This window comes from Polypterus senegalus, chromosome 11 (genome assembly GCF_016835505.1).
Source record: "Polypterus senegalus isolate Bchr_013 chromosome 11, ASM1683550v1, whole genome shotgun sequence".
In the NCBI taxonomy this organism is placed as follows: domain Eukaryota; kingdom Metazoa; phylum Chordata; class Cladistia; order Polypteriformes; family Polypteridae; genus Polypterus; species Polypterus senegalus.
In genome coordinates, this window is record NC_053164.1 from 123,611,965 (window position 1) to 123,624,406 (window position 12,442).

At 38.2% G+C, this 12,442-nt stretch overlaps 1 protein-coding gene across 1 annotated transcript in view; it reads left to right on the forward strand.

Annotated features, from left to right (window-relative positions):
- Window positions 1-310: 310 nt before the first annotated feature.
- Window positions 311-12,442, forward strand: part of LOC120539491 (pyroglutamylated RF-amide peptide receptor) — a 66,802-nt gene continuing 54,670 nt past the window's right edge. Inside the window, exon 1 of the mRNA XM_039769596.1 lies at window positions 311-1,124. Within this exon, the coding sequence (XP_039625530.1) occupies window positions 794-1,124 (331 nt within the window). The 5' untranslated portion in view covers window positions 311-793. The remainder of the gene's footprint in view (window positions 1,125-12,442) is intronic.

The following is a 12,442-nucleotide window of genomic DNA, read 5'->3' on the forward strand; positions in this document are numbered from 1 at the left end:
ACATGTCGGGAAAAACAGAATAACCTCTTGCTAATAAATCTGAACGTGGCCTGTATTATGACTTGTAAAAAGGGTGGTCTGTCTTTGTGTGTATGTGATGCTAATCTGGCACATAATGATTTGCAGCCTGACCACCATTAGACATCCAGTATTATGACAGAATCTGTTGTTTGCTGAGTTTTCTCATAGCATTTTAGTCATCCAATACAGCAGAGATAGCAGTCCTACAGGCTTTGGCTGTATCAAGATTCTACTAGTTACAAAATAAATGACCATCTTTGTGCTCTTCTTTGGCATTTACAAATGAATAGAGATTGTACTTCAAAGAACGTGTTATAAGCAGAGATTTCTTCATCGTCTTCTTAGTCATATGTTCTGGTATATGAGGCCAAAGCAGAGGGCGGCCGAGAAAGTACCAAATTATTCTAAGTTTCTTCAGCTCAAGAAAAGGCAGCTGGAACTGACAGTAAAAGAATGAAGAATATTATCTTAAAGTATATTGCTGCTGTTTTCATATTTATCATTATTATATTCTTAATCTGTAATGAATGACACCCAGCTTTATTGAACATTGTCCAAAACGGAGCAGGATTTTGTGAGAACATGTAGAGCCAGAGAATGAAACAAAACATAACCCACTAAACACATGTACTTTGTGTTTTGATTTCAAACAGTAAAAGATATCTTTGGTAATAATATCAATGCCTTTCCAGTGAAAGCCCAGAGATCTGGAAGCTGCCTGCCATTTAGCAAAGCTTATTCATCCGACCACTGGTGCACCTCACACTGAAAGATGAACATCACCCCTGAAGTGCTGGAACTCCTGCTACAGAAGTACAATTTGTCCCGAGACCAATTCATCACAATGTTTCAATTACAACCTTTGGTTTTTGTGCCAAGACTACCAACTATTCTTCAGCCAATTTTTGGTATTCTGTACATGGCAATATTTTCTGTAGCACTGGGTGGAAATATCGCTGTACTGCTCCTGCTCTGCCGCAAAAAAGCTCTGAAGTCCACCAGCACCTTTTTTGTTTGCTCATTGGCCCTCAGTGATCTTCTCATCTCTCTTGTCTGCATCCCAATCACATTTCTGCAGCACTTCTCCACCAATTGGCTGGCTGGTAAGAAAATCCTAAAAGCATAATAAAATTAGCCTTCTGTGATCTTATTATCTATCTTCTAGATAATAATCTAGTCAACTACTGATAAGCTAGGTTTAGGAAATTCATGGGGTGTCTTTTAGCTTGCCATAAATTATATTGTGGTGCTGCGATTTGTTGAGTTTAGCTTAAATAAACAAAAAAATCATATACAGGTTATCTGTTTAAAATTAATACAATACATTGCTTTAGAAGCAGAAACATTCATACAGTGCCAATGAAAAGCTTTCACCCTCTTGGAAGTTTTCACATTTTATTGTTGTACAACACTGAATCACATTGGATTTAATTTGGTGTTTCTGGCACACATCAACAGAAAATGGCACTTTAATGTCAAAGTGGAAACAGATTTCTGCGAAGTGACCTAAATTAGTTATAAATATAAACACATAAAATAAATGATTCCCCCTCTTCAAGTCAGTATTTGGTAGATGCACCTTTGGCAGCCATGACAGTCCTCTGTCTATGTGGACAGGTCTCTCTCAGCTTTGTATATTTGGACACTGCAGATTTTCCACATTCTTTTCTGCAAAACTGATCAAGCTGATAATTCTTTGGGATTATGAGTAAACAGCTTTTTTCATGTCCAGCCAGAAATTGTAAATTGGATTGAGCTCTTCAGAGCACATTGTCATTGTTGTTTTTAAGCTATTTCTGTGTAGTTTTAGTTTTATGCTTAGGGTTGCTGTCTTGCTGGAAGACAAATCTCATCCTAAGGTTGCAGGTTTGTTCCAGACTGCATCAGGGTTTGCTCCATGATTTCCCTATACTGTATTTTGCTGCATTCTTTTTACCCTCTTACCCTCACAAGGCTTCCAGGGCATTCTGCTGAGAAGCATCCCTTCAACATGATGCTGCCACCATCATGCCTCAGACTGGGAATGGTGTATTTTCAATAATATGGAGTGTTTGGCTTACATCAAATGTGGCATTTAGTCTTATGGCCAAAAAGCTCAATTTTGGTCTAATCAAACCATAAAACCATCTTCCAGCTGTGTTAAGTGTCCCCATTCCTTTGTCTTTTGTCAAAACCTCTGTAAGTTATTTTTTTTTTTAAACATTGACTTTTTCATTGCCACTTTTCCATAGCATTGTGACTTGCGAAGCACCCAGGCAACCAGTGTATGCAGTCTCTCCTGCTGACCCACTGCTCCTTAAGAGTTATCACAGACCTCTTGGTTAGGTTCCCTCACAAGTCTTCTTCTTACATTTTCACTACATTTTTGTGAACAGCCTGGCTTGGGCAGATTAACAGCTGTGTCATTCTCTTTTTATTATTTTGTTGCTTTAACTGACTCCAAGGGATATTTAGTGATTTGGATATTTTCCTGTATCATTCCTTAACTTGTGCTTTTCTATCTCATTTTCATTGAGCTGCCTGAAGTGGTTTTCTGTCTTTATTGTGACGATTAGGCCTTTGGTTCTAAGCATTCAGATTCAGTCATGGGTGTCCCCTGTGGCTACAGGTTTTTGTTTCGACCCATTTCTTTTCTTAATTGGACTCCTACCTTAACTAAGCAAGCCATTATTTCCCAGTTTCTGACAACCATTTGAAATTTACAGTCTAGTTAAACTGTACTTTTACTGAATAAAGCAGAAATTTATGTGTTAGATGAGTGATTTTTTTCTTTGAAATATTTATTTTTAATTTTTTTATTGTTCTGGTTAATTAGACAACTATTTCTTAATACGCACATAAGTGGGTAGCGCTGAAGTAGTTGCTCTTTTCAGAGTCATTTGGCCTGTGTCTGCTTTATTCAAAATTAATTGTCAGTATTCAGATATAATTAAGAGCAAACTCCACAAAAGAAGTGAAACAAAAATAACAAATCAAGCTAAACATTTAAAGGTATGGAAAAAAATACAAAAATGTCTTAATTTCCTGTAAGCGTAAATGTGACAGTACTGCACTTTTGTAAATGTGAAACAAAAGGAAAAAAAACGTGTCAGCTACTTAAACAATGAGATCAATTAAAGGACAACAATGACTGACTAATTGAGCAACTGCTTGGAACAAAAACTTGCAGCGCCAGGGGGCCTGAGGACACAACATTGAGAACTCACTGCTGTATATGACCCAAACGCCACCACACTTAGCTATGAAAGATCAAAGACTGAGACTAGGTGAAATAAATCGTCTTGATCACTGCTCAGACATAGACAAGATTTTGTTTAAATCTTGACAGGGTTTTAAGCTATAAGGCCACGTTTATAGAATTAGTGAAATTCTTATTTGCATATGCTAATCAACATTTAACAAATCACCACTCTTCAGCGCTATGAGTAGTGAGCATAACAACCTTACCTTGAAACTTCTTAATTTGATGATTTATAACTCTTCATTTTATTTAAATGCCATTGTATATGGATGTTAAAGGTATTCCCAATAAGAGACATATAGAAAAGAATAACCTTGTAAATAAGAATACGTGTAGTTCTGAAATCATCATAATATTAGTCACATCACAGATGCAATGTTTTTGCTGTCCTTTTGGCCATTTTCCCTTTTCCTTTTACTATTTACTTGAAATAAACCTATTCATGTTTGTGAAATAAACCACATTAGTCACAAGATGTTTAATACAGGGATGTTTCCAGCATATTTCGAAGAAATGAAACAAGAAAATCTAAAACTGCTGTATGTGGTGACAAATATATTTATGATGTTTTTCTTTGGCCTACTTTGTCAAAAGCTAAGAATTCCTGAATGGTTCACTACTGCACCTTTTCATCAACCTTTGATGTTTATGCAGTATGTTAAACTCAGTACAACATGAATATTGCTATACAGCAGTACACTCCATAGCTTCTGTTTATGTATAATAATGAGGCTTCAGATATGTATGTGTATAAATTTAAATATTGTGTATTTGTGTATATATATATATATATATATATATATATATACACACACATACAATATTTAAATTTATACACAAATGTACAGTATCTATATATCAATGTAAATAAATTAGGGCTGGTATTTAATCAGCAAAAATTAACTATTTAAATGCATTAATGTAATGTATAATTGCGATTAATCACATCTAACATGTCATTTTAAAATTATTACATAATCATTAAGTAAATACAGAATCACAAATTTAATGTGGAATCAACACAAAGGAATTAAAAAAAAAATTAATGGCATAGTTTAACCTAAATACTACATGAGCAAGTGCAACCTGAATTTGACTGCCTTTCTAAAAGGCAAGTTGAAAAGCAGGCAATAAGAGAATGAAGCCAATGTATTAATTCTTAAAGTGGTATAGCATGTGAGATATAGAGGTAACAAAGTCAAAATGATTAAAATGATTGTGGACTTTGAACACATTGCTAAAGACTGATTTAATTGAAAGAATGTGCATCTCTTTAATAGGCAAAGATTAAAACCTGTGTTAAAAGTACTATCATTGCCATCAATGACTTGATGATTATACTTTACTCCAAGCTGCTTTTTTTTGCTGTTCCCTCTCCTGCCCCTTCTGACAGTTTAGCATATCTAAGAGATTTGATGCTTTTGTGGTTGGTAGAATCATGGTGTGTCTTGGGATATTTTGGGTTATAAAAACATGGCACCACAGAAAAACGGTTAGAAAACACTTCTCCACCTACACCTTTGCTCCTGGCATGCTAAAAGAGATCCTCCATCGCTGCTATCTTGCTTAAAAACTGAAACAGTGCATTAATTGGATGGTTGTGTTCCGTTCTTTCCATAAATTAGTGAAGATACTACAAACTGGAATAATGGGTAGGGATAATCATTACATTTCTGTTTCATAAAATTTTGTATTATATTATGGTAGTTAGCACTGTACTGCGGTGGGCTGGCGCCCTGCCCAGGGTTTTTTTTTCCTGCCTTGCACCCTGTGTTGGCTGGGATTGGCTCCAGCAGACCCCTGTGACACTGTAGTTAGGATATAGCGGGTTGGATAATGGATGGATGGATAGTTAGCACTGTAAGCTACCTGGCAGACTGGTGAGTAAATACAGAGGTACAAGCAACTTATTTTGGTTTTAGTGGCAGTCAATGATAACTTACTTACATGATATGACATTGATTTGATTTTTTTCTTACAGAAACATGAAAAGAAAAAAAAAAGTGTAATTTTTACCATTGCATTTTTTCTTTAGCATTGCACCAGGACTGCCACAAACCCCACACCCCCTGCACTTATGTCAGTATATATAAATGAAGAAAATGAACACCCATGCTACGTACTGACATGTGGCATAACACTGTGAACGGCATAATACAAAACTTTAAACCTTTAAATGAAAATTTCATAAAATATTTAAGCCTAATATATAAACACGGTAGTGGATGTGTATGTAATTCTTTAGATACACACTTTTTTGTATTATTGTTCGTGGCCAGCCCTGAATATGACAATATTTTTAATGCATTAATCAAGCCACATTAATTGCAAAAATTAATATGTTAACTTTCCTAGGCCTAATATAAATTATATATATAGCGCATCACTTTTTCCACATTTTGTTATGTTACAACCTTATTCCAAAATGGATTAAATTCATTTTTTCCTTAGAATTCTACACACAACACCCCATAATGACAACGTGAAAAAAGTTTACTTGAGATTTTTGTAAATTTATTAAAAATAAAAAAATTGAAAAAGCACATGTACATTAGTATTCACAGCTATTGCCATGAAGCACAAAATTGAGCTCAGGTGCATCCTGTTTCCCCTGATCATCCTTGAGATGTTTCTGCAGCTTAATTTGAGTCCACCTGTGGTAAATTCAGTTAATTGGACATGATTTGGAAAGGCACTGCAGCTTAATTGGAGTCCACCTGTGGTAAATTCAGTTGATTGGACACGATTTGAAAAGGCACACAACTGTCTATATAAGGTCCCACAGTTGACAGTTCATGTCAGAGCACAAACCAAGCATGAAGTCAAAGGAATTGTCTGTAGACCTCTGAGACAGGATTGTCTCAAGGCACAAATCTGGGGAAGGTTACAGAAAAATTTCTGCTACTTTGAAGGTCCCAATAAGCACAGTGGCCTCCATCATCCGTAAGTGGAAGAAGTTCGAAACCACCAGGACTCTTCCTAGAGCTGGCCGGCCATCTAAACTGAGCGATAAGGGGAGAAGGGCCTTAGTCAGGGAGGTAACCAAGAACCCGATGGTCACTCTGTCAGAGCTCCAGAGGTCCTCTGTGGAGAGAGGAGAACCTTCCAGAAGGACAACCATCTCTGCAGCAATCCACCAATCAGGCCTGTATGGTAGAGTGTCCAGACGGAAGCCACTCCTTAGTAAAAGGCACATGGCAGCCCACCTGGAGTTTGCCAAAAGGCACCTGAAGGACTCTCGGACCATGAGAAACAAAATTCTCTGGTCTGATGAGACAAATGTTGAACTGTTCGGTGTGAATCCCATGCGTTACATTTGGAGGAAACCAGGCACCGCTTATCACCAGGCCAATACCATCCCTACAGTGAAGCATGGTGGTGGCAGCATCATGCTGTGGGGATGTTTTTCAGCGGCAGGAACTGGGAGACTAGTCAGGATAAAGGGAAAGATGACTGCAGCAATGTACAGAGACATACTGGATGAAAACCTGCTCCAGAGCGCTCTTGACCTCAGACTAGGGTGACGGTTCATCTTTCAGCAGGACAATGACCCTAAGCACACAGCCAAGATATCAAAGGAGTGGCTTCAGGACAACTCTGTGAATGTCCTTGAGTGGCCCAGCCAGAGCCCAGACTTGAATCCGATTGAACATCTCTGGAGAGATCTTAAAATGGCTGTGCACTGACGCTTCCCATCCAACCTGATGGAGCATGAGAGGTGCTGCAAAGAGAAATGGGCGAAACTGGCCAAGGATAGGCGAGCCAAGCTTGTGGCATCATATTCAAAAAGACTTGAGGCTATAATTGCTGCCAAAGGTGCATCGACAAAGTATTGATTAAAGGCTGTGAATACTTATGTACATGGGATTTCTCAGTTTTTTTTATTTTTAATAAATTTGCAAAAACCTCAAGTAAACTTTTTTCGCGTTGACACTATGGGGTGTTGTGTGTAGAATTCTGAGGAGAAAAATGAATTTAATCCATTTTGGAATAAGGCTGTAACATAAGAAAATATGGAAAAAGTGATGCGCTGTGAATACTTTCCGGATGCACTGTATAATACATATGTCTCAAGATAACCATGAGTGGATTTTGCTTAAAATTGAGTGAGGACAATTAGACGGCTGAGTGTCACATTTACAACCCAATCCAATCCCTAATGTACGCAGCACTTAAAGTAGGAGCAGTGATTTTGAACTGCAAAGTTCAAAGGTGCTCTAGTTAACCCGATCCAACAAACTGCAAGCTTCTGATGAACCATCTACAGTCAAAAGCCCTATTAGACATATTAATGTGTGTTGTGTGTGCAGAGAGCACATTGTACATTTTAAAAATAAACATAACCTGCTACAAAAGTCAAGTCTTTTGTTCAGTATCATTTCCTCTCTCCATGAAACCCCATCAGCCTTTTGAAAACACACAGACTGGAGAAACTGGGGGCAGGTGTTTTAGGAAGAAGCTCTGTGGATATAGCATCTGCGGCACATGATTTTGCCTTTATTCACTACACACTTTTTTAATGGGTTGCCCACAAGACATGTATTCTCATTTGAGAATCACTCCATAAGCCAAACAAACCAAAACTCCAATTAACAGCATCATCAAAGATAACAAACTGACAGTTCTGAAGATCTTGGTCAAGTCATCCTTTCTCACCTGAAATATCATAAACATTATGTTAAATCCTCAAATCTGATGATGCTGTTGAAGAAATGATTTCCACAGTTCCTTTTGGAGCTGATCACCACTGTATTCACACATGTAATGAATACAACAAACCAATTCAGCCGTAACTCATGAACTCTACACATACCAACACAATAGGGATATGTTTTGAGATACCAGCACCTAAAATAGCAGGCTACTGTTGTTGCTTCTTGGAAATTATTTGGCCAAGAAATTAAATGTCAAAGAGCTCCTGTCACCCATAGTTTGTGTCCTGGGTATATTTTTCCCACAGATTAAAAGAAACCATGGATGGTTAGTATCTCATGAGAATGTCAGCATCGTGCCCTGAGCAATTACCTCTGATGTCATGACCCTAGATGCCACTCTCCTTGTAACCTGGACCTGCCTCATGATGACTGAAACCACAAAATGGCCACCCCATAACAAGTGGCATTAAATAAAAGTTTATTTCCAAATGAAGACTCTAACCAAGAAAATAACCACAGAATTAAATTCCTTGCATGTAAAAACTCTACAAATTAAAAGCCTGGGAAATTTCAAAATAAACTCTAATCATAACAAAACTTAACTGAAAATGATAAAGGACAAAGTTAGGCAACAAAAACAGAAAACTAGATGCAGGCAGTGACAAGGCCCCAGTGAGACCATTATACAAGAAAGCAATCAAGACAGAACGTGGACATAGAGAGGAAATTGATGTGACAGAGTGAATGCTATTTACTGGGAAGGGAAGGAGATAGAGAGCCACCCCACTTCACCATCCAGACATAAGCCTAAAAGTCAGATGCAGTTTAATAATAGTTTGTTTTCTACATATTTTTCTTCTAAACATTAGTTTAGATCATTATAATTTATCCACTTTCTTTTAATAGTTTTTGGACAGGTGTTTGCAGCCTGGAAAGATGTGTACCCAATACTTCCACATTACATAAGTCTAATAAAGTGAATGCAGAGAGAAAGTCATGTGGTTAAGGCTTTGGTTTAATGCATAATTGATTCATGTGTCATCTATGATTGCCAGCTTGCAAACTGAAGCCAAAGTGTGTCTTCTGCCACCTAGTGGAGTGAATATTACTTTAGTGTGGGCTGCTGACTGTAAACTGTATAATTGAACTGCGAAGCAAACAAGCAAAGCGTTAAAACAATTAGAAACATGTAGCAATTACATCGGCAAAATCATTGCTTTTTAGTTCACAGCAGTGACACACTGTCTTTTCCAAGCACATGGCATAAACAATTATAACTTGCCACTTTAAATCACCTACAGTTATTTGCTTTTAAAAGGCCTTTTTCTGCTAACCTTTTCAATGATATGCTTGTCAAGACTTGTGACAAAAAGCAGCTCACTGAAATTAGACAGCATTCTTGAGGTTTAAATGATTGCATGCTTTTAAGACTTCTCTCTCTGCTCTCCTCTGTACAGGTAATTACCAGGCACACAGCGTATTTGTGACCAGTTGGATGTTACATTAGTTTAGCCAGCTAATGCACACGCATATACTTTCTCCCAAAATTCCTCTGTGTCAGTCATTTTGAAAACCTTATTGCAGTCTTGGAAAAAGAAACCATTTAATTTAACCGGATTCAGGTTGTTTGAAAAAAAATGTAGCATCAGCTCACACCTTACCCTCAGTGCTTCATGGGGGCTGTTTTATCTTGGTAGAGTAATATATGTATTGCTCTACTTTCCCCCTAGAAAGACTTGTAGTTACTTAAAATGTCTCTAGTTAAGGCATCGTTGGTGCTCAGCTTTCAGCCACATGTCTGTTCAATATGGCGCTGTTGAGCTGTGCTCTTCATTGTGTTGTCTTCATCATCACAGGTTAGCAAGAGAGATGCTTCTTCATCATATGTTGGTTAGAGAGAGAGAATGTGGTTGAGCAAGCAAATTTATAGGTTTTCTGTCCAATTCCTAGAACCAATAGGACATCATGGTACTTGAAGGCCTCTGAGACAAGCCAATTCCAAACAGCCATATCTCAGACCAATGAGAAAAATAGTACATTTTAACACCTCAACCCCCAAGACCATATGTTAAGCTAACCTGGCTTTGTGTGGAGGATGAGACAAAGACTTTAGCAGAGAAATACTCATCAAACTGGTTTAAGACACATCCCCCCCAAATCCTGTCATAAAATTACAAAAAGACAGTCGTAAAAATGGGGGCCAAAACGAATACCTCTCACCACTTGGTTTGCCTAAATTATAAATAAAGACATACAAAACATTTATCAAGTTATAGGCAAAATCCCACATCACAACACTCCACCCTGATGAATGTTTTGTACAATGTCTTTAAATTGATTAATGAGTCTGATGCATAACTTGTGCATTGATTGGCAGTATTTGCTCTTCCAGTGTTAAAATTTGTCCGTGACCATTTGTCCATTACATATCTTCCTTATTTCAAAGACAATCTGAAGAACTTGGAAGCGCTCCTGATGACTTGTATCTGCTCCGGCTTGCTTCAACTCTTTCTTTCTGCAGTCTTCATATGTCATCAGATCTGGTGGTTCAAAATGAGACAAGTCCACACCTTCCACTAAACTAGCCCACTACAATTTAGTCTATTGTGTGAATTTTTAATCTGTGCTTGTTTTGTGTCTAACTGCTAATTAGACCCATGTCCCAAACTATCTGTTTAAGCATATGCAGCTGTACAATTAACATCAAAATTTCAAAGGTAACATGCCACAGGTGCCAGTACAACCACTTCTGCCCAAGTGACAGCACATGTGCCACTGCATAAACTGTTCACAAACCAACATTTGTGGCCCCTCTGCACACATTTGGGGTTGACTTAGTTGCCTCTTGTGCTTTCCTACCCATGGTGCAACTCTTGACTGCCATCAGCCTTTACCAGTATAGGCTGGCATCACCACCATGAGACATCAAAGCTATGCAACTCTCATCATTCCCCCCGTAGGCCACCCCAAGAGTTGTTTGCTCACCATATGCATACTCGTTGTGCTAAACACCTCAGTTCAGAATTGGCCCACTGGTCCTGTGCCTGTACCACAGCCGACAATCTCAGCAGGGCTTCCATTTTCCCAATTAGACTATACCTAAACATCGGAGCCCATATGTCTTGCAAATGTATCAGCTGCACCTGCTTTCCTGAAAAGTTCACCAATTTGCTCAGTATACTTTTATATTAATTATCCCACTTAATTAATTAATACCCAGAATGTATACTTTATGAGCCAAAATAATCCCCTTATTTTGGCATTCCTAACTGGTTTGTTCAGTTTCCACCCCTTGGAATATAAATTTGCTGCAGTAATGAACAAACCTTTCCTTTTAAACTATAGCTATTGTGACTAGCCTTATTATTGCATGACTTGTGGACTTGTTACTCACTTAAACCCCAGTAAGTGTCTTTTCTTGCTGTCTCTTCAGTTCGTCTTCATGTCTTTGTCTTTGCTTGGTCTCTTTGTCGGTTCCTCTGTCTTTTTTTTTTTCATTCCACTATGTAGGCAGGTCTGCAAAATGGAAGGTGACAAAGCAGTTTCTGTCCATCTCATTTTCTTGGCTGTCGACCTGGTGCCAAAACTCAAACTTTGCTTCCAGGCATTCATTGGAACAGCTTGGCACTAGTGCCATGCCACTCCAATGTGCCAATGGTAACCCGATCTCCTGCATGGATTTTACTCTGCTAATTGCCTTCACTATTTATTACCTGCACCAAACCAAAGTCCATAAAAACCTTACAATAGAAGTAGCACTATTGCAAAAGGCCAGAAAATTGAAACAGAAATAACTGTTTTCCTTTCCTGTCTTCCTGCGCCTCTTCTATTTTTTTCATTGCCTGTGTGTCCTTTTTATTGTATGGTAACTGCTACCTGAAAGTGTGGGCTGAACCTCTCCAGAATCCAAGTTCTAAATCCAGCATTTCCTAAAACTGACCTGTGTTCTTTACTAAAGACCAGCTCACTTTTCTCCATTTTATTGCATGGAGATTCATAGGCTGTCTTTTTAAACAACTGGTCAGTCAGGTTTGAATTACTGAACCTAAGTGTGTGTGCTTTTTAATTACTGCTGGCCCTAGCACAGCTGTTAGGACCTTCACACCCCTGTGCATTCCTGGCTTCCTGCCTGAGCTTGTAAAACTTCCTGCTGCACCATCCCCCATCCTTTGTTCTTTGGCTTGTCCTTCATTCAAACCAACTCCTAAACTGGTGCACTTTCTTTCCAACTCAGCCATTCTTGCACTAGCACATTCAGACCTTTCACACACAAGCACTTGAATTCCTTTCATTTCCATTGTTCTTTGTTTAAATTCCACACTTTCTTTACTCAGTATCAATATGCCAATATCCAGTTCATGCCCTCTAGTCAACAATTGCCATTCACACTCACCAGCTCCTCTGCCTTCTATCTGATCTCTTTGTCCTAAATCAAATTTCAGTGCAGCACTGGTTACCTTTCCTAACAGTGGTGAAATATCTATCAGTGTAGCATGCTCTTTAAATACTGGACAGGCCTCAGAAT